The sequence below is a fragment of the Kwoniella shandongensis genome, chromosome 7, assembly GCF_008629635.2.
Source record: "Kwoniella shandongensis chromosome 7, complete sequence".
NCBI lineage: Eukaryota > Fungi > Basidiomycota > Tremellomycetes > Tremellales > Cryptococcaceae > Kwoniella > Kwoniella shandongensis.
Window position 1 is genome coordinate 1,480,779 of NC_089293.1, and position 26,534 is coordinate 1,507,312.

The window sequence follows — 26,534 nt, forward strand, 5'->3', positions numbered from 1 at the left end:
TACCTCTATACACTGATCAATACAACATCGCATCTATCTCATATCATGTCTAATTTCTACTTTTCACCGCACTCGCTGGCTTTCGGAGGTATATCGCGGTGAGGAGATAGTCCGGCCTCCCAAAGAGGGGATGTAGGTAGGCCGGACGGTTTTCCTTTTAGGGATGCGATGAGCTTCAAGACCAGTCATAGCAAGGGACGACCATGCTCACCTTGAACTTGACATATCCGTTCTTATTGTACCAAGCGACATTCTTCCCAGGACGTGAAAAGTCTTCAGTACCTGTTAACCCATCTGGAGAGAACTCGCAATGATACGCCGTCGTGTCCAGCGTTACCCATTGAGCATCGTACTTGTCGACCGCGACGGACTCTAGTATTTGTATCGCCTTTGATCCAAAGCCTTGACCTTGGTACTTGTGACGAATGAAAAGTGCAGCTGTCAATTTGAATTCAGTAACGATTCCTCAGAAAGGCTGATGCCCCAACTGACCTATATGGACGCTCTTCGTTTGTCGACTCGCCACGTCAGGTTCATCCTCTTCCAATACCCAGCAACCCATTCCTACATCCTCGCTTTCCCCTTCCTCCGAGGCCAGTTCAAAGACGCAATAAACACGATTCGGATTAGTCCATCCTCTCTCGAGATCTGGTACTCCCCAATTGCACTCGACTCGCAATTGTACTAGCAATGGATAGTCTTCAGGTCGAGCGACTCGATAACTGAGCCGAGGACGGGAGTGTTTGTCTATCATCGTTGCTGTTGTGGGTAACAAGAAGACCTCGCACCTTCAAGGTGTTGTTATAACTCGGACAAGTTATGGCAAGAACGGGACACAGGGAGAATAGTAGTTCGGCGATGATAGACTCGGAGACGCGGGGTCAGGGCGTGCGTCACGTGGTGAGTACTAATAGTAATATGTTTTCCTGCTGATGTTTCGTAGTAAGTTAAGCTTATGCTTCCGCCGAATTCGACCTGTGGGTCTGTATCAGGCTGCATCGGCCCAATCCGCTCCTATTTGGTTCCTTATCATAGGGGCCCATGTGTTGTTGAGTGTTGTCTCATTCCTGCGATACATCAGGCTCCGCTTTTCCTGCCCAACGGTTTGGGCTAGAGCCAGGCGAGAAGCGTTGAGGGACTTGCAGGCCGGTGATTTCTGTGCACATACAACAGAGAAAGCCAAATCACGTGTGACTTGTGTATCGAGAACGGCGATAGCAATTATTAGCAAGTTAGTATTCTGAATCCATTTCGTTTGGGATGGTCGATTGCCTCATCAACAAAACATGCATGCATGTCTGTATGTATCGTGCCTACGAACCCGCTCTAACAGCCTTTACGTTTAGTCACATCAAACTCTGCTCCAGGTCTTGCACGCGCCGGAAGGGTTATCCGGGACGTGATTCATCATCATCATCATATGACCAAAGATTGCAATTCCGATCACTTCTCGCCCGAGATTTCGGCTTCGATGTCTGTTTCCCACCGCTGATTACCGTATGCCGTATTGACTGGTCGTCCTTACTTTGTAACCAATCGAGGGATCCGTGAAGCAAATCCTAAATGCAAATCAATAATAATAGTGGGCTATATGGAATCGGAAATGATTGTTGTTTTTTTTTAAATGCATCAGCTGAACTTATCTGCCTCCGCGATTAGCTCTACCCATTCCGAAAACTTTGGTCGGTCTGTACCTCGGAACAGATGATCTTGTTTCCGGACCTCCGGAGACTGGGCTTATCGACGGGCCTTTGCCCCTCAAACCGTGATATAACGTTCAAACGAAGCAATAAAATCCACTTAAAAAGCCTGGAATAGATTGACAAAACCTAGACGACAATCCCCAACCTCCTTCGAACTTGATCCCAATCCCATACTCATCTCTGAACAGTAGAAAAAGTCAATATGGTCGCTGGAGCAGTCGAGAAGAGCGGTTTGGGCAGTCTTGCCGGTTTGCGTGAGTTGTCACTTCACCTAATCTCATACAACGCGTACCCTGACCTTATCATTTTCTTGCAGCCAACAACACCCACCGTCAATGGTGGCGTGACCCGGCGCTTTTGCGTCTCGACATCATCATGATCTGTATCTCGGTCGTACAAGTCACCGGTGGTTACGATCAGTCCTTACTCGGTAGTCTTCAAGCCCTGGACACATGGCTCGAGCCTATGGGTTATCCGAACGCGTCGCAAATCGGTACAATCTCCATCCTCATGATTGCTGGTAACATTGCTTCCACCTACCCCGCTCAATGGATCTGCGACAAATACGGTCGAAGGTGGACCATCGTCTTCGGCAGTCTTTTCTGTATCGCTTCCGCCCTCGTCCAGACTTTCTCCTACAGCCGTGGTCAATACATGGCCGGACGTTTCCTCCTCGGTTTCGGTGTTACTCCCTCGATCGTTGGAGCTTCCTGTCTCGTCAACGAGCTGTCCCATCCCCGTCAACGACCTTTCATCGGTGCGGCATACAACGTCATCTGGTACATCGGATCTATCATTGCCACTTGGCTCTGTTACGGCTTGACCTCTCATATCTCCGGAAGTTGGCAATGGCGTGGACCTTCCATCGTCCAACTTCTGCCCTCCCTCTTCATCCTTGCCACAATTTTCCTCTTCCCCGAGTCACCTCGATGGCTTATCGCCAAGGGAAGGGAGGAAGAAGCATTAGAAATCCTGATCAAGCACCACGCCAATGGAGATCGTGAAGATCCGATGGTCCTCGCAGAATACTCGGAGATCAGGGAAACTCTTCGACTCGAGGCTGAACAGCAAAACGGTACCACTTGGAAATCGACCATCGCAACTCCCGGTAACCGAAGACGTCTGTTAGTCATTGGTGTCCTCGCAACTATCAACTCCTGGACTGGTCAAGGAATCATCTCATACTGTCAGTGCACTTTCTCTCCACAGACTCCCTTTTCCTTGTACTGACACTCCGACGTAGACCTCACGCCTGTGCTCAAAGGCGCCGGCATCACCGAGACTCTTCCGATCTTGGGTATCACTGGTGGTAACTCGATCTGCAACTTCTTCGTCGCTGCCTTTTCTGCCTGGCTCGCGGGCAAAATCGCCCGAAGGACTCAATTCTTCATCTCTTATGGTGGTATGCTGGTGACCCACGTTATCATGACAATTTTGTCTGCGACCTACGCCAAGACTCCCTCTGTCACTATTGGTAATGCGATTGTCGCCTTCCTATACCTCGAATCTGCCTTTTACAACGTCGCTATGAACCCTCTCGTCTACGCCTACCCTACCGAGATCCTATCGTTCTCCATGCGTGCCAAGGGTCTTTCCTTCTCCTTGTTCGTGACCTTTATCTGGTATCTGATCACCAACTACGTCCACCCTGTTGCCCTCGCCAGCATTGGCTACTGGTACTATGTCTTCTTCTGCTTCGTGAGTTCCTCCTCCGACTGTACATCTCATCCTTTGGCAGCTCACTGACGACAAGTATTGTAGATCTACGCGATCGAAATCGCCGCGATTTACTTCCTCTTCCCTGAAACTCGTGGACGTACTCTCGAGGAGGTTGGCGAGATCTTCGATGGTCCTTCTGATATCGCCGCGCATGCCCAAGTCGCTGCCGCTGCCGGTCATCACTCCCCAGAAATCGACGACGAGAAAGTGGACTTGGCTCAGGAGGACAACAAGGAAGTTAGCTCTTCGCAGGTCGTCGAGGAGGTGAAGCAGTAGAGTATTGAGTACGACGAGGCGTTCAGGGAAGATCGGGAGGAAGGTTAGGCTATTGTATTTCGTTTCTGAGTGAGGTTGTTATCGATATCTTCGGGTTCGTCTTGTAGATGCGGCTTTATAGTTGATTCCAGAATGCAAAAGAGTTGTTCTTCACCTCATCTGTATCAGATGAGATGCGATAGGTTGTTTGCTTGTCTGACAAGGAGCAGGCAGGATACATGCGAACGATGGTCACAATCTGCATACGTATACTCTATGATATGATACAATCTCCTACACCTCTACACAGATCTTACCAAAGTGCTTTCCGTCCGCCATGTATTGATAAGCATCTTTGAGCTCGTCGAATTTGAACGTCTATTGTTGTCAGCTCTTGTCTTTATCTCTCTATCTCGTTCTGACTCACTTTATCGATTATAGGCTTGACTCCTCCTGTCTCTAGAGCTGCGACACAGTTTTTGAAGTCCTCGCGATTACATGCGAAGACGCCTCGCACATACGCTGCAGAATACAGGATGTTCTTCGCCAGGTCTATTGTACGATCACGGATTGATCAGCGTCCCAGGTGGAGGTAGGCAAAACAGCAATAGTACTTACCTTCTTCGATGATCTCCTTCGGGATATGTCCGTAATCGCTCAAGTAGCCTAGTCTTTACTCAGCAATTGCACATGCACGCGAGCTTGTATAAGTAAACTCACCCGAGATGGCCACTAGTCCGCCCATCTTCGTCGACCTGACACTTCTCGCAATAGTGCCCCTTCCAGCGATCTCAATAACAAAGTCCACACCCTGTCCTCCGTTCAGTCTTCGTGCCTCTACGTCCCATGCGTCGACTTTTGAGTAGTCGATAGTCTGGATGGTGTTGGATGGCGCACCAGCCGCGACTAGGGGTTGCAGTAAGCCGCTTGCCCTATCCAATTTAGCTTGGGAGGACGAAGTGAGGATGACTCGTGCGCCGGCAATCAGAGCGAGCTGGAGAGGAGGGACATAGTTAGTCGTTACCGGACAACAGTCTCTTGTGTTGTCTTGATTAACATCACTCACTTGAGCAGCGAATAGAGAGACCCCTCCAGTCCCGAGACATAGTACGGTTTGTCCAGCTTGTAATTTCGGATGATGGGAGAAGAGACTTGACCAAGCAGTCGTACAAGCTACCGATAAGGTCGATCCCTGTTCGAAGGTAAAATTTGATGGGATGGGAACGGCTTCTTCTTCGTCGCAGACAAAGTATTCGGCAGCAACACCGTCGATAGCTCCTCCTAATCCTCTCTTCAAGCTTCTCAAGGCGAGATCTTCTTCCTACTTTCTGTATCAGCTCTTTACGGTCAAGGTGCAGCATGATAGGACTGCTTACAAAGTGGTGTCCTTGAGGAAAGACGGGTGCTACTCTATCACCGACCTTGAAGAGGGTCACCTCACTGCCCACAGCTTCGACCACGCCACAGCCATCTGTATGTCATGATCAATATCGACATGGCTTCGGAGCAGAGTTCTACTCACCTGAAATGGGGACGACGTCTTGTGGAACAGCATGAGGTGCAGGATAGTTGTTGGTCGCAATTTGTAGATCTCGTGCATTAAGTGATAGGTATTTGATGTTGATACGGATCTGTTTCGAGATGTTAGTCAGCGATCGCAATGACTAGCACAGGATGACTCTGCTCACATCGGTTGAACTTCGAAGTTCTGGGACAGGCGCGTCGGTCTGTAATGTCAAGCCGTCTATCCCATTCTGGTGAGATACGACATATCGCTTCATAGTTTGAGGTGCCATCTTTGTTACTGCTAGTGCTGTGGTCTATGCGTGGTGGTGATGAATACAACGATTTACAAATGTCATGCAAAGTTAATGATATGGTCTCGCTTTGTCGCGTTTTAACTTTTTGGTTTTACTCGCTTATCGCTCAGACCGACGCATTTCGTCATTTCCATACACTCACTCACGCTCGAATTCCGCCCGATCGGAATGAAACTATCGGCTTATCAGTCCGTGCACGTCCTCTCCGATCACCCGAAAGGGTCTGTGCTCAAGAATGTCCGTGCGCGACAGGTCCAAGCTGGATATTCAGCTTTCATCTACGGCCATAGAACCTAGAAAACGCCGCATCCCGTCTGATCTGCGCAGCTAAGCTGGGTATCGCTCGGTTAGTACCAAGGTGGGGGACCACTTGGGAATCCCGGGTGCTGTAGTTTTTGCTTTTAATCCCTTTTTTGAATCGATATCAAGCGACTGATCGCCTGAACGGAAATGTTCGTCGAGACGTTTGTCTGTGCATTCTTTCTTATCCTTATCTGTTCCTGAAGCGGAAGGATATTTCGTGTGTGGGTGTGTTTGGGTTGTGTATTCCTGCACAAGGGGTGATAGGGTGCAACGGAGAATATTTCGACGTTGACGTTTGAAGATATCACCGAGGTAGCCTGTACGCTTGCCGATGCCCCGACCCGACAATCATATCGATGCTGAACAGGACCGTTAAAGTTGCAACGAGCCAGTCGGAGGTGATAGACGCATTGTACAGATAAAAGATGCATGAAGATGGAAATATTCTATTGGGCATCTGACCAAGTCCCTGGAGCAGGCTTACGCTACATCACATCTTCCGGTCTCTATATCTATTTATACTTTGGCTATGGGACTCGTCTTCTCCGGGACAGCTGATAGTTCCAGTGTCATAAAGCGGGTCTCCTCAGACTCGGTATCCTTCACCTCTTCCGAGTTCGACCGGCTGAAATCTTGCGCTGGCATGTCTCGCACGACAGGCAGTGTGCCATTCTCAGCAGGTTTGGAGTCGTCCAAGGGAATATCCTGTGTTATGATGTCAATGCCGATCTGGTAAACGGCGGTCACAAGCTGACCTTTATAAAGGCACACATAACTAAACACAGACCAACAACGGGAACAAAGTATATGAACACGGCTTGTAGACCCTTCATGTCTACCGTGACGCGTTCCTGTCAGCTCCACGCTAGACACTAAAGCAGATTTACACCTACATGCATCCAATATCGCGGCTTTGGTCGCAGCGTCAAGTCCTGCAGGGATTTCGAACACTTCTCTAAGTGAGTCGCCGAGACCTTTTGGGAGATCGGTGGGAAGATTTTCGAGAAAGACGTTCTGGAGCGCTGTGTTGCCGATGGCCAGACCTATTGCGCCGCCGCTCTGTGGCATTGTCAGTTGCGTTATTGTTGGTTGGATTTACGCAGCTCACTGTACGAGCGAAACTGTGTATGTGTCGTCAGTCTTCACCTTCGGGTACTGACCGAAAGTAGGCTCACTTGCGAACTCCCGTCACCGCTGCTCTGTCTGCCGGTGGACCAGAGGCTTGCGCCAACACCAATGCTTCGGAATATCAGCCGTGAACCGACATCGTTCAGGCTTCACGCACTGCTTTGTATAGTGGAACCGATTCCCAGACCTTGCAGCAATAGACACCCCACGATAACACCATTCGAAGTTGTCCGATTGAAGCACAACTGACCACCTTGACCCGCTGCCCAGAAGACAAACCCTACAAAGAACGATGCCCAAGTACGGTTGGTGTACTTGACAACGAAGCCTGAGATGGAGGTCGTGGGTACTTGAGCCAGTACCAGAGGCAGCAACAGTGCCGCGGACATAATCGCCGAATGCCCTCGTACATTTTGGAGGTACAGCGGGGTGAAATAGACTACGAAACTCAGCTGTGCACTGCTGGATCATGAGATATTACTCACTGCCTCCGTAAAATACCATTCCCACCAACCAGGTCTGAATGACCAGTAGGCACACATTCCGATTTGTCAGTCTGTGTATATGTTAGTCGAAAACTATTAGGGTCAGTGGATAACTTACATTCTGCCAGGGAAAAGCGGTAATCGGGCGACTTTGGCCTCGACATAGATGAAGGCAGCGAGCGATACACCACCGACAATGAAGAGAGTAATGACTACCGGGCCGTCCCATGGGAAAGTCGATCCACCACCACTGAGTGGCACCTGTGGTTGTGTCAGTCGAGGTGCTGATAAGCCTTGTGTTGACGGACTCACCAAGAGGCAAACAGTCATCGTCAAGCTCAAAACCGTTCCGATCCAATCCATGTGCTTTAACTTCTCCTTGATACCCCCGACCAAAGGTTTCTGAGGCACGGTGAATTGTATCAAAGCCATTGTCATACACGCGACTGAGAGGTCAGCTGAAGATGTTTTGGGTTGAACTCACGAGGTGCGATGATCCAGAATGCCCATGACCATCTTGCCTTCTCAGCCAATACGGCGCCGAGGAACGGACCAGCAGCTAACATTATCATTGTGTCAGCAGAGAACATGATCTTGCGATTCTGTGTCGCTCACCTGATCCGCATGCTATACCGATACCCAGTAAAGTAAGATATTTCCCCCTCTCTCTGACCGTAACCACGTCAGAGACGATGATCATAGTCAAGGAGTTGATACCACCGCCACCGATACCTGCGACTGCACGAGCGGTATACAACCACACCTTGTTTGTCGCAAAACCGGCTAACAAGTCACCGAAGGCGAATATCGCTCTGCGCCGCGTCAATACTGTGTTATCATTCAATGGCTCAGCGGCCGACGAGAGACTCACAGAGAACCCATGAGTACGACCTTCCTACCGAGACAATCTGACAGTCTTGATGTGACGATCTGAAAACTGGTATTGGCTACCAGGAACCCGGTTCCAGCCCATGTTATCGAGCTTGAGGCATTAAGATCTTTCCCTATGATCGGTAACATGGTACTGACGCTGGTAGAATCGATGAAGGATAGGAAAAGTGCCGTTTGTAATCCCGCGAACAGGAGTAGGAGTTTGGTTTTGGGCAGTGAGGTAGATTGGTCCTGAAGGACTACCTCTTGTTTCTCGTTGCTCATTGTCGGTCTATCCTACACGTCCGACAATAAAATGACATTCTGCCATCTCTTCGCACGGGTCCATAAATGCTGCCTCTGCCATGCATATGTTTCAGCTCAACTCAGAAATTTTGATCCCGTTCCTAAGCACAATGCAAAACTCGGCTGAGTTGGAGAACGCGCTTCCGATCGGAACTTCCAACGAAGCCAAGAACACCGAACGATACTCACTGTAGATTGATTAGCGTTAACGGCTTATCGCGCGTCGGAACTGATAAGACATCTTCGGAATCGTCATGTTACCATCAAGTCGATATAGATGCATTGCATTGATGTCCATCGTTCGCGATGCATGATCACTATTACTTCCAGCACCAACTCGAGCTACATTGCAAAACTCAACTATCCATACCACACGCAGCATGTCCAAATACGATACCACCTGGATGGACCGTGATCTCATCGGTTACGGTCCCGACCGCCCCGATGCTAAATGGCCCAAGGGTGCCAAGATCGCTGTGAACTGTGAGTCCAAAAGGACCCCTGCGAGGACTGACAATCTCAGTTGTGTTGAACCATGAAGAGGGTGGAGAACGAAGTGTTGAAGATGGTGACGAGCACGCCGAGACGGTGTTGCATGAGTTTGGTAGTCAGGTATGTTGAACTTGCCGAAGTCAAGGTGCACTTGTCAATAATATACTCATACGAATCAACAGCTCGCGGTGGAACTAGGCAAGCGAGATCCTCCTACCGAGTCACAATTCGATTATGGATCTCGAGCTGCCGTCTGGCGTCTCATGAGACTATTCAAGAAGCACGATATCCCAATTACCTTTTACGCCGTCGGTCGAGCTTTCGAGCGTAATCCCGCTGTCGCGAAATACGCTGAAGAGAACGGTCACGAGGTCGCTTCCCATTGTTATAAGTGGAAACCTTACACTGGTATGACCGATGAAGAAGAAGAAGAGTACATCCGAAAGGCAGTCAACGCGTACAAGACTACTTCGCCAAGTGGTAAAGTCCCCGTCGGAGTAAGTGACTTACCTCCCTTGGTTCTCGAGACGTATCTGATCTCTCCTACAGTGGTTCTACGGTCGACCATCGGAGCGATCTCTCCCTCTAGTCGCGAAGGTGTACAAGGAGCTCGGCCATGAGCTGCTCTACTGGGCTGATACCTACGCCGATGATCTTCCTTACTGGACGACAAAGCCTGGTAGCCCCAACGAGGGTCTCGTAATGATGCCATACTCGCTTGACTGTGTGAGTGTACTGCATGTCCGTAGCGAGAGCAAAGTAGCTGACTCTAACGATCTCCCAGAACGACTTCAAGTTCTGGCAAGGTCAATTGGGATCTGATGATGCGTTTGCTCAACGATGTATCGACGCATTCACGTGAGTGTGGTCAGACTCGGTCTATTCATTGATCACACATGCTGATGCTTAAAGACAGCACTATCCGCGACGAAGGTCTCGAGGGAAAGACCGCATACATCACTGTGGCTCTCCACTCTCGATGGATTGGACGACCGGGTCGTTTCCAGGCTCTCAAGAGGATCGTGGAGCACTTTTCCTCTTTCGACGATGTATGGTTCGCCACGAGAGAACAGATCGCCCGTCACTGGAAGGAGACTTACCCTTATGTCCCGAAGTCGGCATAGGCTTTCGATATAGCTTGGTACAACATGCATTGATTATAGACTTTAGTAATAGTACAACATGGGGCAAGGTATCTGCCTATCAAGGGCGCTCAATACATCATTTGTCCCTCGGAAGTTTGTTGATCGCTATTGAACAGCAGGTTACCGGGCGAGAACGCTGCTAGGTCCCATGATGTATCTGGCTGTGTGTTGGAGATGTCTATACCTAGCGTTCTGAGAAGGTCCACATATTCCCCCGCATTTGCTGAGTCTGAATCGTTAGTGCTGTTCGCCTGATATCGACTCACCAATGTTACTCGTCGCGTCCGTCGAGACTTTCAACCACTCGCCGGTGTTCGCTGAGATTACGTCCGGTGATTGAGTCGATTTCGAGCTGACTTTGTCGATACATACAGCGGATAGCGTCTCAAATACGTCGTAGAGAGCTGCGGCAGTCTGCTCATGCTGCGAGTAGGCGAAGAGGGTGTTTGATGCAGCTTTGATAGCACTGAAGACATCTCGCAGGGGCAGGACGGAAGGCCTCAGGAACACAGAGTACAGAAGAGCAAGCCCGCAAATGAATGTCGAATGGACCGAAGTACTCGAATTGGGAGTTCCAAGTTGGTGAAGTCGTTTTCTGAGCTGTCAGTGATTGTCGTTGCGGATTGACTCACTGAAGCTCGCATCCTCTCGCCGCGTTCTGAGCGAGATGAGGAAGGAAAACTGCAGTACATTCCTCCTTGTCCATGCAGAGCGGTCGCAACAGGCTCAACCTCGTCTCCACACCTCGTAAGCAGAACCAATCTTTGGTGCAGCACGGCAGACTGTGACAATCTTCGCTCGATGCTTCGGGTGGGATCTCCGCTTCCCATTGATCGATCATACCCAGCAGAGGCCAGAAATCAGCTGGAGGACGGTTCGGTTTACGGTTGGCCACTGTATATACAGCGCGCTGAATTTGGCTTTCAATACGTTTGAGTTTGATGTAGTGCACGGAAGACACCATGGAACCGCTTCGCATAACAGATAGTGATAGATCGCTGTCGGGCGTGTAGGCATCGGGCAGCTCTACGTCGATGTCGTCATCTGAGATGCCTGGCGGTCGACCGAGTAACATCGACATCATCCGATCCATCGTATAGCTATGCTGAGTTAGCGAGGACCATAACCATGCTGGCTAAAAACGCACCAGGTCCAGAAGACTCTTTTGCGCATTTCGATTGTGTACTTAGTTAGACCTCGTGCGGTTGACATCGGGAGATTCCGATGCAGACCCAATGTGATACATCTATTGGTCAGCTTACGCTTCGGGGGGAAGACTTACAATCGAATACAGACACCAGAAAGGTGCCAAATGGAAGGACCGCGACTATCGCGAAGGGAATAAACCGCTAGAAGGAGTAGACCTGATCGTGAGCGCCCGTGTCGTGGGTTATGGCTCACCTTGTACGTTTGTCAGATTATGCAGCTGAACGATATGCGGAAGATAAGGTGAGGCTAAGGCATAGTAGTCCTGTGGCCTGAGTAATTCCGGAAGGCTTTGGTACTTGCAGTATTGACTGCCGATGGCAAGGATCATGAGTAAGAAGAAGGCCGCTACGGATGCGTTCTTGTTGAGCTGTCGTCCTTGCGATATTGACAGGAACAGTTCGTCCCGGACCTGCCAATACTTCTCAAATGAAAGCCAGTCCATGAACGGATACTACGGAGCCGTTAGCGATCACCATGATGGGGAAGACGAGGTAATCACTCACTCTTGATTGTAGATGACAGTACACGGTCTGGAGCACAAAGTCTGCAACGTCCTTGGGTAGAGGACGGGCTAGACTCGCTCGCAGGGCGGCTCGACGCGTTGGGGAAGGTGAACGAGATGGTTTGTGCGGTACATGTTTCGATGAGATACCGACTTGAGGGGCTGGAATCCCCTTTGCGACCAGCGTTGTCCATAGAGATCCGCTTGACTCTCCAACATAGTGCGGTTCAGCAGCAGCTTCTAACGATATCATTGCCAACCCTTTAGCAGTCTCGAAGACCGAGTTCTCGTCACTCTCCCTACTGGGGGAATTGTCGGCAAGCTCTACAGAGTATGGATGTCCCATTGGTGGATCTGACTGCACGGGTGAGATGATCTGTCGACGAGGGGATTCTTGCACGACGACTGGAGGAGGGGGAGGAGCCATGACGCCGTTAGGTATCTGTTGAGCTATCTGTGACAACCACGCTCGCCAATCGACGTCCGTCGGAGGGTTGGTATTGTTTTGTTGCGGTATGGTGTCCTGCCAAGGTTGTATGGGTTGCATAGGCGTTTGAGGTTGTCCTAGTTCGCTGGCGGATTGGGTGTGATGAGGTCTGACTGGCGGCGCTGACATGGCGAATGACCGTATGGATGGGTTGTGCGAGGAGGAAGATGTCGGAGATGTTTGTAGGGAAGGCCGTGCGGGTATAGGAATAGAAGATGGAGGGGGCAATAGACCTGGGGACGAATCGCCGTCCTCATCTGATCGTACAGGTTGTGATCTACAGACGGGTAAGTCCTGAGGTGGAGGAGGTGATCAAGGAGCTTCACTCACGTCTCCCGTCTGCTCCGCTTGGCCGCTTCCCCCTTTTGGGCATATACACAGATCGATCCGCTATCCAGGCAGTTCTTGCACGCCTCCTCATTCTCGTCGCCCATGATACATCGTTGCTTCCTTGACCTACACCTTTCACATGCCTGTGGTGTATAGCTGTGCGGTCGTGGTCGCCTCTGGCCGGTAGTTGCCGATCCCGATGATCGACCATTGGGGTTGCTCATCGTGAGTTGTCGCTCGGTAGAGTGAAGGAGGGATTGTGACCAGTACGAGATCGATAGATAATTTACAAAGTCATGTTGAGTAATACAGGAAAGATCGTCAAAGTTGTACAACAAACCTAAGCTTATTATTGGTGGGAATAAGCCAAATATTGAGATGGGCAGAGAAAGATAAGCAGAAGATTAGGCAACCGGCTGGAAAACCACGTGGAGAATGAACACCAAACTATGCCAAATCGCTGTCTCTGATCTTAACCTCTATATGCATAACGGTACATCATAATCATCTAAATAACGCATCAGTCCACCAGCTGACCCTTGAGTCTGTCTGAGCTGGACGCAAGCTCCCGTTTGGGATGTACAGTATATCCAACCTCATTATCCTCAAACGGTCCATAGAATCTGGTCCTGTCCCATTTGTAAAGCGGTTCCTTGCTCTTCAGTCTCTCCACCAGGTCCGCGTTTGCCCTATATTCACCTCATCAGTACAATTCAGACACGAGAGGGTTGTTCTCACACAAAGTAGCGACCAAATGCGATCAGATCATATGACCCATTCACTATCCCTTCCTCATAGTTGTCTGGGCCGAAACCGCCGGCGGACATGAGCGGTGTCTTGCCCAACGCTTTACGGAAAGGAGCAAGGGAGATGTCCTGATCGAGGGACATCTCCGATAATGCGAGGGCTTTCTCGCTAGCGCCCTTGAACTCGTCGAATCTCGGTTCGATCATGTGCCTGTGTACATGCGTTAGTCAAGTCCCATAGTTACCGATCGCAAAAGTGCTAACTCACACGTATGCGACGTTCCTCTTGCTAAGCTCGTTGCATAGGTATGTCCACTGCTCCATTCTCTTCTCGCCATGAGTCTGGTTGAACAGTCCAAAAGGCGATAATCGAACACCGAGTCTGGCTGATCCAATGGCAGCACTTATCTGATCCACCGTTTCCAGCGTGAATCTACATCGATTCTCGATGCTCCCTCCGTACTCGTCCGTCCGTTGGTTTACTGTTCCGGAGTCAGCTTGTCGCCTCAAATATGATGAATAAAAACGCACTGTTACTGTGGTGGAACTGGTCGAACAGATAGCTAATCATTATCAGCTCTGGCCCGACTTTTGAGAGCTCACCCATTGCCAGCATGGATCTCCACCCCATCAAAGCCTATCTCCCGTGCATTCCTTGCGGCGTTAACAAAGTCTCGCTGCGTCGCTGCAATATCCTCCTTCGACATAGCCTTGGGCGCCTCGAAAGGGAGGGGTTCCACACCGGACCACATGACAGATCCGTCCATAGGGACAGCCGAGGCGCTCTCTGGTTGTTGGCCGATCACGCTTGAGTGGGTATTACGACCCTGGTGCCATAGTTGAGCGAAGAATACACTGCCCTTGGCATGTACACCGCCGACAATGGGTCTCCACGCCTCTTGCTGTTCTTCTGTAAAAGTTCCTGGCACTCCAGGGAATCCAGAGGCTCGCACTGATACGGGACTGTGGGTTGTCATCAGACAGCGCAATATTGAGAAGGCGATCCACTTACGTGGCTTCGCTGATAAGTAGACCACCGGGAGTAGCTCGCTCAGTGTAGTATACCTTCATAAGGTCATTTGGCACGGATGTCCTTGAGTGTATGGTAGATATGGTGGCTCTCCCTCGTGTGCTATTGTGAGGGTGTGAGTGACGTTCGTATTGAGCTGGGTCGCACTTACAGGGGTGCCAGCACAACTCGGTGCGCAAGTGTGACATCGCCAATCTGTAATGGTGTCCACGGCATTGTTGTGAAGTTTACTTTCTGGTATGCACTTGTGATTTGCGCTGGAATTATCTGAACGCTATATCATCAATCTCAAATCCTACCAAAATATCGCTACGACATGATAGGGCCGGTGAAAGTTCTGTTGCAACTACGCTAAAAGCGACATTCGCTTATCGTTTCCGAAGATAGCGATGTCCCAATTCCGATGAAATCAGCCCGGATCGGAATTACATGCAGCACACTGGACAACAAGGAATCATCACGATAAGCTGCAGTCTGTCAATCACTTGCATGTAGCATGCAAAGACGATGATAAGAAGCTGGAGCGATCCGGAGTATGCATGAATGCACATCACTACAACGTCTGCGATGTCGAAACCACTCTACAAGCTGTCCGCCAGCGAAGTTGTCGCCCTTACGAAGAGTGGCAAGCTTTCTGTCGAGGAATAGTGAGTTGGATTCACGCTGGAAAGTCGCTGACGATGCCAGTGCAAAGGCTCTAATCGCCCGTGTACAGGAGAGAGATCCGGTCGTCAAAGCCTGGTCATATTTCGATCCGGAGATCATCCTAGCTTCTGCTCGTGCTTTAGATCAAATCCCGGCGGAGAAAAGGGGACCACTGCATGGTGTAGCTGTCGGAGTCAAGGATGTGATTCACACAAAAGACTTCCCTACGCAACACTTTTCACCGATCTACGAGAACGATCATCCAGAGCTGGACGCGAGTTGCATTCTGACTCTGCGAGCATCAGGAGCTTTGATCTTTGGTAAGACTCACACCACAGAGTTTGCAACGTGAGTGCCGATGTTCTACCAAAACGCATGACGCTTGAAGGCTCACAACCTACTCCTGATTAGATGCCAGAAGGGACCGCCCACGAGCAATCCGCACGACAACAATAGATCACCCGGAGGCAGCTCTTCCGGCTCTGGCGCTGCGGTCGGCGACTTCCAAGTTCCCCTCGCATTAGGTACCCAAACCGGTGGAAGTACGATCCGTCCTGCCTCGTACAATGGTGTCTTCGCTCTCAAACCTACATGGAACGCGATCTCGCGTGAGGGATTGAAGATGTGTGAGTGTATCAGCGATGGTCGCAACTTCATGCTGACTTGACATCAGATTCAATTACATGTGACACTCTTGGGCTCTACGCGCGAGACGTCAGTGACCTCGATCTCCTGGCAGATGTCTTCAAGCTCAAGGACGACGTCCCCCCGCCTTCCACTCCCCTTGACCTCACCAAGGCCAAGTTCGGCTTTGTTAGAACATACGTCTGGCCCAAAGCACAACCAGCTGTCACTTCCGCTTGGGAGAAAGCCAAGGAACTTCTTGTCGCTGCTGGTGCTGAAGTGGAGGAGGTCGACCTTCCTAGCGAGTTCGATAATCTTGGTGTATGGCATCGAAACATCCTTCACATGGAGGGTCAATCCTCGTTCTTGGGAGATTACTTGACTTCGCCTGAGCTCCTCGATCCGTGGGTCATCAAACATGCTATAAACGATGACAAGACCACCCGAAGAGTACAGCTCGATTCGTATGACAATATCGCTCGACTACGTCCGATTATCGACTCTATCGCGGCAAAGTACACGGCACTGATCACTCCCAGTGTTACGGACGAAGCACCTGTCCTCGAGGAACCATTGAGATTCACAGGAGACGCGTCCTTCAATCTGATGTGGACTGTACTTCACTTGCCCGTAGTAAACGTCCCTGGGTTCATTGGTCCAAACGGAATGCCAGTCGGTCTCTCGTTGGTTACTCCCAGGTACACGGAACAATCTTTGCTACATACAGCGCATGCAGTCGAGAAGGTGTTTGCGCAAGGCGGTTGGAAACTTGAGTAGGATAGATTTCTATGCATGCGTCTGTTTCATAGTTCCATGAATCTCTCGCTGCGAGATAATCCCGGCGCAACTTGTGAAGTCAAGCTTGCGTATTCACCTGTTACAGTTGAGTAAAGTAGACAAGTCAACTGCAGGAAACATAGATCCAAGTGGAGGATAAGTTAACTGTTGTTTGTCCTTTTAATCCATCATTCCGATGAAACAACATGGCCGATCTTACGTCTTTCTCGTGTCTTATCCCACATCCACATCCACATCCACATCCAATCTCTCTATGCTGTATTCACTATGAGCCAAACTCCCGAAGGGTCTCGCCGGGCTGTGCGCACAAGTCAGAGGGAGGTGAAGAGGTGCATATGAATCTGACTGGAGACGCGAGACGGCCGCTGATCACGATCTCCTCGCAGCTGTGGATTTTGCTATCGCCGAAAGGTGAGGTGGTTCGCCTTCCGAGTGTGTAAATTCAGCTGACCAAGCTTACTACATCAAGCTCAAATGCGATAAGGTCTACCCGTGCTCGAGGTGTCTGGCTCGAGGACTGGGTGACCTATGTGAGCGGGAGTGAGTCGTGCGCACTTCAGTCATTGTTCACTTCTAATCAGCTTGCTTATCACTCTGCCCCGTCTCACTAGAACGGTGAACGTGAACGGCCGCATCACCGGCGGCGGACCGAGTAGAACCGCTCGTCGACAGCCTACCCTCGCTGAAGTAATGGAGGAGAACAAAAGCCTACATCGCAAAGTGTCCACCCAGGAAAAGGTCATCCGCTCGCTACTTGATCAGATGGAGGGGGGAGACGGTGCTCGAGAAGCCAGCCGTGTTACGACCACCCGGCGGATCAATCAAAGTGGGGGATCGACCTCGAGGGCCAGCTCAATAGGTTTGGAAGATAGAGTGGTGGGCGATGAAGGCGGGACAGAATATCTCGCAAATGTAGTTGGACAGGTGTACGGACTATCCCCTCGAGAGACGACGGCTGGACAACAGGTGAGTGCACCGACTTATGTTTGAGCGATCGCAGACTCACTTGACTGCGCAGCAACAACATCTCTTCACTCAACCTGGCTCACATACCCTCGACTCTCTCCGCATGCTGGTTCCCGTCGACATCAGCTCCGCTCTAGTCAATTACCACTGCAACTTCCTGCATTGGATCCATACTGTCTTTCACATTCCCACGTTTCTTGATCAACACAACCAGTGGATTGGAAACTTGAGGAAGGGCGCGCGGACCGATGTAACATATGACTACTATGCTTTGTGTAAGTCCATTCTCGTCGGCGTGAGTTTGTGACTGATTGGAGCAGATTTCGCTGTCATCGCTTGCAGTCTACATTTTATGGATGAGCAACTCGCCCTGGAGATGGGCATCACTCAAGGTACGTCATCATTACCCCAACTCAAGAATGCGGGACTGACAGTACGATTAGACTCTATAAAGACATTGCCCAAGTTCTGGTTCGACACTTCGCTCAATTGCTTGCAACTGGCTGGTTTTATGACCTTCCCTACCCTTCCAGTCCTACAAGCGATCTGTGTTCTCCCGACTATTGCTCATGCCTTCGAGTGAGTGAGAAGTTACCGACACTAGCTAACACGAGCAGCAATTCCAGATACTTGGCGTCTCTGATGCACTGCGGTATTGGCCTTGCGAGAGATCTCAATTTCCACCTTGTCCAAGCCGGTTCTGCCTCGTCGCTGTGGGGAGGCAACGTCAAATCGCAGATCAAGAGGAGGATATGGTGGTGTCTGATGATTGCGGACTGGTAGGTGAGAACTCAGCCTCCAAACGCATTGCTTACTTTTCAATCACAGTCTCACTCCCGGTGCGCAGCATCCCTACCATCTGCAATATCCTTCAGCGTGGACTTCTCCTCCCGCAAATGTGGATGATCTTGACCTCTCGGACGACCGCATGGTGATCCCTCGTCAGCTGAACGAAGTGACCTGTGTCTCACAGTGAGTCTACGTAGTGCTGACCATCGCTGATAGCGTAGCCTCCTCATTATGGGGCGACTGGCAGACCTGTTTAGGGACTTCTCATTAGCATTCATGTCGAAACAGTCAGCCAACTCTCGTTTCCGAGTCGTGAAGGATTTCAACGATCGAATGGACCGACTGTTCGACGATTGTCCAGCTCTTCAGCCACGAGAGAACGAGGTGTATACCAGGGAGTATGCAGTGACTGGTCCGTTCGACTGGCATCCTTGGTCCCGCTATCTTTGGGCGACCGCTATCCCTGTCATGCGTATTCAGCTCTGGAGGTGGCATCTAGGACGAAGCTATAACGACCACCGCTTCGCCGAAGCGAGGGAAGTATGCGTGGCCGCTGCTCGAGCGGTGATTCGAATCCGAAGCGAGCCTATACCGATCATGTTCCAAAAGAATTGGCACGTGTCCTCGCACACAGTGATCTGTGGCATGGTGCTGGCCAGCGAGCTCCTACATGGGGCGACAGATCCACTGGTGACACAACAATTACACGACGAAGTGCAAGAAATAGTACGGCTACTAAGGGAAGATAGCAATCCGAACGCCATGGTGCAAAGGGGTGTCGCGATCCTTGATCAAATGTTGGCCGAGGCTACAGCAGCGAAGGCGACAATCGGCCACTTACAACAGTACAGCAATGACCACATTCCTGGTGGTTTCACGTGGCCCGCGGGAGATGGATCGGGGGATATCCAGCTTGATCTGTTCGACATGTTGTTAAACTCGGATGCTTGGGCGATGCCGAATCTAGATACGATCCCTCAGTAGACGATAGAGATATCACCGCCTGACTCAGCATTTCGCGAACTTCACTCGCGGCGGTCTTATCGATGCTCAAACCGGTAGTAATGACAAATACCCTTGTGATATGCATACTCAATTTTACAACTAAATATCGAAACCGTCATTCCTTTCTAATACGCATCAATGCCGACTAGCTTTCTGAGGGTTGGTGTCTCGACAGGAGGAATACGAGGCTTTCCGGTGTCGTGAGGGCAGGGCTTTCCATCTGCACGATGCACAGGCTCGAATTTCCGCGAGAAGATGGCGGCGAAGGGGACGTGCGTGGTACCGTGGAATTCCTCATAACAGGCGATACGTGTTTGACGGTCCTCTTCTGTAAGCAGAGCGGCAGGTGCCATGCAGATGTCTAGTCTGGCAATCAGCATCGCTCATGATGGTGGGAAGGGATGCTTACAAGTGCAGACACGGTCTCGCTCTCCGGACGGTCGAACATTGTAATGCATGGTTCTTGAGTCCCACATGATGAGATCTCCGGGCTCGGCGCAAACCTTGATCCACTTGCAACCTCGATCGAAGAACCATTGTTGTTGTTCCGCTGTGAAGCCATACCAGTCGAAGGGACCCCAGGTCTTGTAAGATTCACGACCGTGTGTGTCGAAGAACTCCTCGACGAGCTTATTGCTACCCTCGAGAACCATGAGACCGCCGTCCTCGGGACCGCAGTGGTTAAGGTTCACGAGACCCTGGCAGCAGTAAAAGCCCTTTCGGTGGTGAGATTGGCTATTCAACGTCAGTGATGTGTCCACCGAGTTGACTCGCAGACTCACTCCATGTGCTCCCATTTACCACCGTCGGGTACATCTGTTCGTTTAGGCAACATGATGGAGCCGCCGTCGAAAGAGGTAATGAGCTCGTCTGTACCCCAGACCTTGGCGAAAGCGTCGATAATTCCGGGCTCGCATCGCAGGTCCCAGAGCTGATCGTATGATTAGTCATGGTCATTTTCCCAAGTCAGACTCGTAGACACTCACATATTTCTCGTGGCAGAATCCGTAAGAGTGGAACATGCCACCTTTGACATGGACCGGGAGACAATCATTGGTCCATGTCTTGGGGTCATCACGCTTAAAACCTAGGGGGAAAGATTCGAGCCATTCAAAGGCCTTCTCCCGATATTGAAGAGCTTTCTCGGTTGGTACGGCACCTTTGACGACGGTGTAGCCTTGTTGAGCCAATTCGTCTCGCCAATCACCGAAGACTGGCTTGTCGAATCGGGAAGCATACTTGAAAGGGGGAAGTTCAGGAGGAGGAGTGCTACGTGATGAGAAGCGGGACTCAAATGTGTTGACCATTGTGACTAAGTTCGATACTGGTGTGAGGTGGTATAGAAGTGTATCTGATCAATGATGATGGTGGTAGACGTAACAGTGTGTCTATCAGCAGACTTATTATAGGCAGATCCTTTGCTAACTTGGGGCCGAAAAAATGGCCGAGATGTAATGCTGCGCGGATTCATACGGTGATATCACGGACGTTCTTAATTACTGGATCACTGTGCTTGTGACGATCAAGGCGAACACAGCTGATTCCAACGCCGATTAAGCGGAAAACAAGACATATTACGGACCACAATCGGAATAGAGGTTTCGGAACGATAACCCGGCCGCGTTTTCGGTCGAACCTGGTCGAACCTGATCTTATCTCAAACCTTTGAATATCACGCGCTTTACTGCTGACGCATCGGTGCGACACATTTTACGACAGGAGTACTCTGCAAGTGCATGAGTAGTACGTAATGGAACGCCAGCCAATCCGAGGAGATGCATCTCAATGCTGTCAACGAATAGGAGCACGAATCAATTTTGTCGAGACCATTGCAACCAGTGGGAAAGGCAGTGATAATACACCAGCAAAACGACGAAGTTCTGGCAGTCCGGCCATTCATCAATCTCCATTTCATTCAAATAGTGAGTACAACGCAAAGCTCCGGTAGCATAGAACCGCCTGCACGGTGGATGTATCGTACGGCGGAGAAGAGCGAGATATCATGTAGTTCGGTCTTCGATGGGGTGTGACAGGGTTCATATCAGCGGGTATAGCAATACAACTGTGCTCGGTCACAAAGCAAAGCTCTCAACCGCCGGAGCGGTTCTACTCAGACTGGAGCAGGTGCAGCTTCCGGATCCTTACTCAGCAGCTCTTCGACTTGTTTCCCATACGCGGCGCGTTCAGCAATCGACGGCTCCTTCTCCCGATTTGACCAGCCGAGTCCTGTCGCTCAGCGATGTCTCTCAGGTCCAAGACTCACCTAGCTCTGGATATTGTAGAGGGAGCTCCGACTGGATCGGCAAACTATCCAAGTATACTGCAACGTAAGCGTGGCATGATTGGTGGAACTCACTCGGCCATGGCTTCCCCATCCACGCGTTGCGGGTTTCATGATCTCGGCGTTGCTCGCGAGTCAAAGGATGAACAAGAACACTACCATCAGCGCTGTCAGACGGTCATGACATACCTTAGATCTCCGCGATTGGCTGCGAGGTAGAAGAAGACATCGGAGAAGGACGAGTCGGGAACCCAGACTACTGTCAATGACGTACGATATGGGTGACTTACTCTCATATGATCCAGCTGGATGAGGTCCCATAGGTGATTTGTTGACGCGATGAAGTGGGACTGCGACGAATGCACCTGTCTTGTCAACTTCGTTGCAGGGTTGCAACTCACCATCGCGGCGGAGTCTCAAAACTGCGTCACGTAATTTCAATGCCGCTTCGCACTCTGCCGGCGACTGTGTCAGAAAATAGATGTGAAAGTGCCATTCTTTGGTCCGTTGTGCGACCACTCGCTCAACGTCTGTGTCAGGGAGGTCTTGTGGAGGGATCATCATCGTGAGGCGCAGTGACGCACAACGTTCTGAAGGTCAAGATTGTTATATTATGGTTGGTGGTTGATGTTTGTAATCACGCCATGATGGGACGTTGTGGGAACGTAGTCACGTGATATCGGACCGGTGCCGGTACATATAAATAGCATTGGAGTGAGATAGCAAGACATTTCATCCCATCTTCATCGCAATGCCATCCAAATTACAGTGGGCCTATCGCGAATTCGGCCTCTCGTCGGTGAGAGATACCGGGTCCGATGCCTTCCTGGTCATCCTCGCCCGCAGCAGTCGGATGTTCGCTTATGGCGCAAACTCGATCTTCATCCCCCTCTTCTTTTCCTCACTCCACTTCTCCGACTTTCGCATCGGCTTATTCATGTCTCTGACCCTGGCGGGCGATGTCCTTTTGACCTTGGCGTTGACCCTCGTCGCGGATAGGGTAGGGAGACGGCGGTCATTGCTCTTCGGCTCCTTCCTCATGGTATGCTCCGGCATTACTTTCATGATATCAGAACATTACTGGGTGTTACTTCTCGCAGCGATCGTTGGCGTGATTAGTTCGTCAGGAGGAGATTTTGGACCCTTCCGTGCTATCGAAGAGTCGATACTGTCACAAATCACTACTCTCGAAAGTCGGTCCAACGTCCTGTCTTGGTATGTTACTACAGCGAGTTTTGGCTCAGCAATTGGAACGGAGATCGCCGGTAGGACCATACACGCTCTAAAAGGATCAGCTGGATGGACGGAAGTCGATGCGTATCATGCCATCTTCGGACTGTACGTGGTGTTCGGCATCGTCAATATGGGATGTGCTCTGTTCCTCTCGGAACGGACTGAGCTGGAGGACCCTACGAAAGAAGGCGAGGACGGAATCCTGCTTGAATCGGTGGAGGAGGAGGAGACAGATCAGAAAGATACACCAAAACCATCTCGATTGGCGCAACTATCCCCCAAGACCCGCTCGGTCATGTTCAAACTATGGCCGCTCCTCGCAGTCGACTCGATGGCCGATGGAATGGTCAATTACTCTCTGACCGCGTACTATATGACTGAAAAGTTCGCGATGACCGCGGCGACATTGGGCGACATCACTTCCATCTCATATTTCCTTGCCGCTATCTCTACTATCTTTGCCGGTCCCCTCGCCAACCGCATCGGCTTGATCAACACCATGGTTTTCACACACGTCCCCTCATCGTCGGCGGTCCTTCTTTTCCCCGCTTCCTCGAGTCTCGTGCTCACAATTACACTCTTCTTCATCCGTACCGGTCTTAATAATATGGATCAAGCTCCCCGTGCGGCGTTCATCGCTGCCGTCGTCCCTGCATCCGAACGAACAGCGGTCAACGGCATCACTAGCATGCTCCGGACACTAGCATCGACGCTCGGACCAACGCTAACCGGTGGTCTGGCAGAGCACAAACATTTCGGTGTGGCGTTTGTTGCGGCAGGAACTTTGAGATTAGCCTATGACTTTGGCTTGTGGGCGCTTCTCGGCAGTGTCAAGATAGAAGAGTAATCAGAAAGGAGGTGTTATACAGTATGCATTGGTGGATATGGCTAGTCGGATCCAGATCGTGCTCCTCGCGTCCGCTTACCGCTCAGCTACAATCTGTTATTGACGCAGCACCAAGAGCGGTCCCTAAGAACTCCCACCAGCGCAACCCGGAGTCGACAGTGAACACAGTTGAAACCATACATATACTTTACGAATACACAGGCCGTTACGTTGAAAGGCCATATCTCCATGTGATACCTCCGGCATGAGTATGAGCAACTTCACTACTACGTAAGGTCCTTCAAAACGATCATGCAGGCCAGACCCCGCAGACCGTATCGTCAAAGCCAGCACAACCCACAGCGACCTGAAACTGATTCCATCTTCAATGCGCGGACTATTCCTGCTGCATCTTCCCGTCCAGTTACCAATGACCTCCGATCTTGTATTGGAAGACGTCATCCTTGACACGGCCGACAGTACTTCGCCAGATCCGGTTGCCGGTCTGTCAGGATCGAACTCAGCATGTGCATATCTTCCAGTAATTGCTCATTCGTCGACGACTTACGCCAACAATCTGCACACCGGACAGCATAAGGATGAGGAAAGTGAGTTCCCCTCCGTTCTTCCCCAAAGGTCGATCTGCTCGGTTGATATTTTGCTCGAAAGGTGTATATCGCGGCATTCCACGGAGATGAGGCCAATCGGGGGGATTGAGATTAGGTGGATCTTCAAGTGGTAAAGCTCGAGACTCGGAAAGTGGAATCGATGAGATTGTTGCGGAAGTCGTGCTGTGAATATCGACCTTGTCTTCTTCTCCGCCCAATAGGTTTAATTGGAGCTCTGTCACCTGAGTCGGTATGGCACCTTCCGTGACGAGCTGAGTGCTTTGAGCTGTCATCGTGTCGTTTCGCGTTTGACTCTACTTGATAACAGTAATGTTTACTGTATTTGTATCTGGTGGATGTCATTACACTACAAGAATGACAGAACTCGTTCTCGGTTTGCTGATAAGCGGACCGCTGTCTTTCGACTTGACGAATGTCAAGACCCGGCATATCGGAAATGCCCCGTCCGATGAGGGACGATCACCCCGATTCCAGTTGTCCGGCAATCCCTTTTTGATATGTTATGCATGTACATAACGCTGTTCAAAGATATCTTATCACCCGTGAACACGATACAATCATATCGTCGCTTCCAGTGGAGCCACCTTGCATGATGACCATCGCACCAACGGAAAGTGAGTGATGGATCGTTCCCCTTGGAGTGTGCAAATGAGTAAAACCAGCGATTGACAAAAACGACAGAACCTCTGCCATGTTTCTTCTTCTCTCACGGATCTACAGCAATGTTGGCTCGTCGATCGGCCCCGGCTGCTTACTGGGAGCAAGTGGGTAGGCAAGCCCTTGAGCAAGGCGTAGAACGTATCGTCATCATGGGCGCTCGTATGTAATCTGCGTTCTCCTGCCTTTCATCATCCGCTAACTCGGTGTCTTAGATTGGGAAACACTGGACGATGCGATACGCGTCTCGGCGAACCCGGATCCACAGAAGCAGCCGGTGGCCTGGTGAGTGTTATCGAAATACTCATGGAGGTCTGATTGCTGAGGTATTCCAACGCAGGGTCCACCCAAAGGAATACGAGGACTTCGTTCTAAACCCAGACGTCAAGTTTGCGTCTACGGTTCAATCGTTGTTGCAAGAGGCCGGTTTCGATGTTTCCCTGGACACGAAGTTTGAGCAGGTCCATGATACATTGTAAGGTTTACCACCACTTCACGATGCGAATCACAAGCTCATGAACACATAACCTACAGTATGATCCTCAAGTGGATGTTTCCAGGTGGCAAATCATTACCACATGTTGTTGTCAGTCACAACGCCCGATGCGATCCGGTGAGCTTGTCTGATCACCTTGCTCTTGCGGTTGCGATAATTCTTAGCTGAGTGTGGGATGGTGCACAAGCATTATCACTTACGCATAGGAGCCGCACTTCGACCTTTGCGTCACCAAAAATGCTTGCTGATCGGATCCGGCGGGGCCGTACATAACCTTTACCGAAACGCTTGGCCTCAAGTTGTTTTCTTCCGGGACAGCTTCGCCCTCACCCGTCCTCCGGAGCAATGGGCCATTGACTTTGGAGAAGCATTCTCCAACGTAGTCACTCAGAATACCGGCCCACGACTGAGGAAGGCGATGAGTCGACTCATGTCTCATCCCCAATACCGAGATGCGGTAAGTTTAGCAAAGTATTTCGTCCCAATTGCAATTAGCTGACGGTCTGTATGGTTGTCACAGCAAGGCACAGACGATCATTTCATGTCGGCCTTGTTCATCGCCGGAGCCACAGGCGAATTGGAAGATTCGGGAAACAGGAACTATGCCGGTGCGGAGTGCTGGGAACTTCTGAACATGAGAAATGTGAGTGACGATCCTGTCTGCCACTGGTTTTTAGCTGACTCGTTACTGTCAGTCCCAGTTCCAGTTCGGAGACTGGCCTCAAGAGCCTCATGTCACTCCAATCTTGCAAAGCATGCGCGAGGCAAGCTTTGACCGCTCGATCATGTAGTCTACCTTATGTGCCGGTAACCAATGTACATTTCTATCATGTACGAGCAATGCCCTTCATCTTCACGCATTGATCCAGGCAAACTGCGGACAGTCTAGGTGTCTGAGCTACTCTAATAACCAGCGCAGCGAGTATGAAATGGGTTTTTCCACCCAGGACGTCTTCATCCAGTACCAGTTAGTGCAGGAGGCCATAGAATGTTCACCGCACCGGGCCATGACATGAGATTAAAAGGGATACGAAGTGCATGAGCAGCTCTACAAA

General features: G+C 50.6%; 15 protein-coding genes and 1 non-coding gene across 16 annotated transcripts; 7 read left to right on the forward strand and 9 right to left on the reverse strand.

Annotated features, from left to right (window-relative positions):
• Window positions 1-49: 49 nt before the first annotated feature.
• On the reverse strand, window positions 50-754 carry CI109_104411 (uncharacterized protein; the record flags this gene model as incomplete). Its single annotated transcript, XM_032005344.1, has 3 exons — window positions 50-154; window positions 212-438; window positions 493-754. 3 exons carry the CDS (start codon window positions 752-754, stop codon window positions 50-52), a joined length of 594 nt encoding a protein of 197 aa, XP_031860305.1.
• A 1,151-nt stretch (window positions 755-1,905) lies between these two features.
• CI109_104412 (uncharacterized protein) lies at window positions 1,906-3,698 on the forward strand (the record flags this gene model as incomplete). The annotated part of the gene is made up of 4 exons (XM_032005343.1): window positions 1,906-1,957; window positions 2,020-2,889; window positions 2,947-3,401; window positions 3,465-3,698. 4 exons carry the CDS (start codon window positions 1,906-1,908, stop codon window positions 3,696-3,698), a joined length of 1,611 nt encoding a protein of 536 aa, XP_031860304.1.
• Window positions 3,699-3,971: 273 nt separating this feature from the next.
• Window positions 3,972-5,473, reverse strand: CI109_104413 (uncharacterized protein; the record flags this gene model as incomplete). The annotated part of the gene is made up of 8 exons (XM_032005342.1): window positions 3,972-4,055; window positions 4,105-4,229; window positions 4,296-4,343; window positions 4,398-4,671; window positions 4,744-4,998; window positions 5,054-5,148; window positions 5,200-5,308; window positions 5,366-5,473. The coding sequence occupies 8 exons, from the start codon at window positions 5,471-5,473 to the stop codon at window positions 3,972-3,974; spliced, it is 1,098 nt and encodes a 365-aa protein (XP_031860303.1).
• A 303-nt stretch (window positions 5,474-5,776) lies between these two features.
• Window positions 5,777-5,891, forward strand: CI109_104414. Its single transcript, XR_004236750.1, has one exon. It is a non-coding gene; the product is annotated as a 5S ribosomal RNA (ribosomal RNA).
• Window positions 5,892-6,316: 425 nt separating this feature from the next.
• On the reverse strand, window positions 6,317-8,568 carry CI109_104415 (uncharacterized protein; the record flags this gene model as incomplete). Its single annotated transcript, XM_065967488.1, has 13 exons — window positions 6,317-6,505; window positions 6,556-6,635; window positions 6,694-6,859; window positions 6,909-6,921; window positions 6,976-7,039; window positions 7,086-7,367; window positions 7,414-7,484; window positions 7,532-7,674; window positions 7,726-7,815; window positions 7,898-7,972; window positions 8,029-8,040; window positions 8,087-8,225; window positions 8,285-8,568. The coding sequence occupies 13 exons, from the start codon at window positions 8,566-8,568 to the stop codon at window positions 6,317-6,319; spliced, it is 1,608 nt and encodes a 535-aa protein (XP_065823560.1).
• A 401-nt stretch (window positions 8,569-8,969) lies between these two features.
• CI109_104416 (uncharacterized protein) lies at window positions 8,970-10,205 on the forward strand (the record flags this gene model as incomplete). Its single annotated transcript, XM_065967489.1, has 6 exons — window positions 8,970-9,072; window positions 9,155-9,201; window positions 9,264-9,578; window positions 9,631-9,807; window positions 9,866-9,939; window positions 9,998-10,205. The coding sequence occupies 6 exons, from the start codon at window positions 8,970-8,972 to the stop codon at window positions 10,203-10,205; spliced, it is 924 nt and encodes a 307-aa protein (XP_065823561.1).
• Window positions 10,206-10,294: 89 nt separating this feature from the next.
• On the reverse strand, window positions 10,295-12,978 carry CI109_104417 (uncharacterized protein; the record flags this gene model as incomplete). Its single annotated transcript, XM_065967490.1, has 8 exons — window positions 10,295-10,449; window positions 10,493-10,692; window positions 10,859-11,326; window positions 11,374-11,388; window positions 11,509-11,575; window positions 11,628-11,886; window positions 11,939-12,701; window positions 12,755-12,978. The coding sequence occupies 8 exons, from the start codon at window positions 12,976-12,978 to the stop codon at window positions 10,295-10,297; spliced, it is 2,151 nt and encodes a 716-aa protein (XP_065823562.1).
• A 296-nt stretch (window positions 12,979-13,274) lies between these two features.
• CI109_104418 (uncharacterized protein) lies at window positions 13,275-14,071 on the reverse strand (the record flags this gene model as incomplete). Its single annotated transcript, XM_065967491.1, has 4 exons — window positions 13,275-13,443; window positions 13,493-13,711; window positions 13,769-13,982; window positions 14,032-14,071. 4 exons carry the CDS (start codon window positions 14,069-14,071, stop codon window positions 13,275-13,277), a joined length of 642 nt encoding a protein of 213 aa, XP_065823563.1.
• A 28-nt stretch (window positions 14,072-14,099) lies between these two features.
• On the reverse strand, window positions 14,100-14,746 carry CI109_104419 (uncharacterized protein; the record flags this gene model as incomplete). The annotated part of the gene is made up of 3 exons (XM_065967492.1): window positions 14,100-14,463; window positions 14,513-14,632; window positions 14,682-14,746. 3 exons carry the CDS (start codon window positions 14,744-14,746, stop codon window positions 14,100-14,102), a joined length of 549 nt encoding a protein of 182 aa, XP_065823564.1.
• A 351-nt stretch (window positions 14,747-15,097) lies between these two features.
• CI109_104420 (uncharacterized protein) lies at window positions 15,098-16,576 on the forward strand (the record flags this gene model as incomplete). Its single annotated transcript, XM_065967493.1, has 4 exons — window positions 15,098-15,166; window positions 15,225-15,523; window positions 15,587-15,801; window positions 15,849-16,576. 4 exons carry the CDS (start codon window positions 15,098-15,100, stop codon window positions 16,574-16,576), a joined length of 1,311 nt encoding a protein of 436 aa, XP_065823565.1.
• Window positions 16,577-16,864: 288 nt separating this feature from the next.
• Window positions 16,865-19,336, forward strand: CI109_104421 (uncharacterized protein; the record flags this gene model as incomplete). The annotated part of the gene is made up of 10 exons (XM_065967494.1): window positions 16,865-16,926; window positions 16,984-17,008; window positions 17,067-17,137; window positions 17,209-17,563; window positions 17,616-17,838; window positions 17,884-17,955; window positions 18,007-18,142; window positions 18,190-18,342; window positions 18,392-18,535; window positions 18,610-19,336. The coding sequence occupies 10 exons, from the start codon at window positions 16,865-16,867 to the stop codon at window positions 19,334-19,336; spliced, it is 1,968 nt and encodes a 655-aa protein (XP_065823566.1).
• A 146-nt stretch (window positions 19,337-19,482) lies between these two features.
• On the reverse strand, window positions 19,483-20,664 carry CI109_104422 (uncharacterized protein; the record flags this gene model as incomplete). The annotated part of the gene is made up of 4 exons (XM_032005335.1): window positions 19,483-19,718; window positions 19,767-20,092; window positions 20,140-20,288; window positions 20,344-20,664. The coding sequence occupies 4 exons, from the start codon at window positions 20,662-20,664 to the stop codon at window positions 19,483-19,485; spliced, it is 1,032 nt and encodes a 343-aa protein (XP_031860296.1).
• Window positions 20,665-21,467: 803 nt separating this feature from the next.
• Window positions 21,468-22,202, reverse strand: CI109_104423 (uncharacterized protein; the record flags this gene model as incomplete). The annotated part of the gene is made up of 3 exons (XM_065967495.1): window positions 21,468-21,583; window positions 21,929-21,988; window positions 22,040-22,202. 3 exons carry the CDS (start codon window positions 22,200-22,202, stop codon window positions 21,468-21,470), a joined length of 339 nt encoding a protein of 112 aa, XP_065823567.1.
• A 187-nt stretch (window positions 22,203-22,389) lies between these two features.
• Window positions 22,390-23,718, forward strand: CI109_104424 (uncharacterized protein; the record flags this gene model as incomplete). The annotated part of the gene is made up of 1 exon (XM_032005333.1): window positions 22,390-23,718. The coding sequence occupies one exon, from the start codon at window positions 22,390-22,392 to the stop codon at window positions 23,716-23,718; it is 1,329 nt and encodes a 442-aa protein (XP_031860294.1).
• A 403-nt stretch (window positions 23,719-24,121) lies between these two features.
• On the reverse strand, window positions 24,122-24,598 carry CI109_104425 (uncharacterized protein; the record flags this gene model as incomplete). Its single annotated transcript, XM_032005332.1, has 2 exons — window positions 24,122-24,202; window positions 24,266-24,598. 2 exons carry the CDS (start codon window positions 24,596-24,598, stop codon window positions 24,122-24,124), a joined length of 414 nt encoding a protein of 137 aa, XP_031860293.1.
• Window positions 24,599-24,915: 317 nt separating this feature from the next.
• CI109_104426 (uncharacterized protein) lies at window positions 24,916-26,270 on the forward strand (the record flags this gene model as incomplete). The annotated part of the gene is made up of 8 exons (XM_032005331.2): window positions 24,916-24,940; window positions 25,008-25,145; window positions 25,199-25,268; window positions 25,324-25,458; window positions 25,518-25,596; window positions 25,667-25,936; window positions 26,000-26,122; window positions 26,175-26,270. The coding sequence occupies 8 exons, from the start codon at window positions 24,916-24,918 to the stop codon at window positions 26,268-26,270; spliced, it is 936 nt and encodes a 311-aa protein (XP_031860292.2).
• Between the last annotated feature and the right edge of the window lie 264 nt (window positions 26,271-26,534).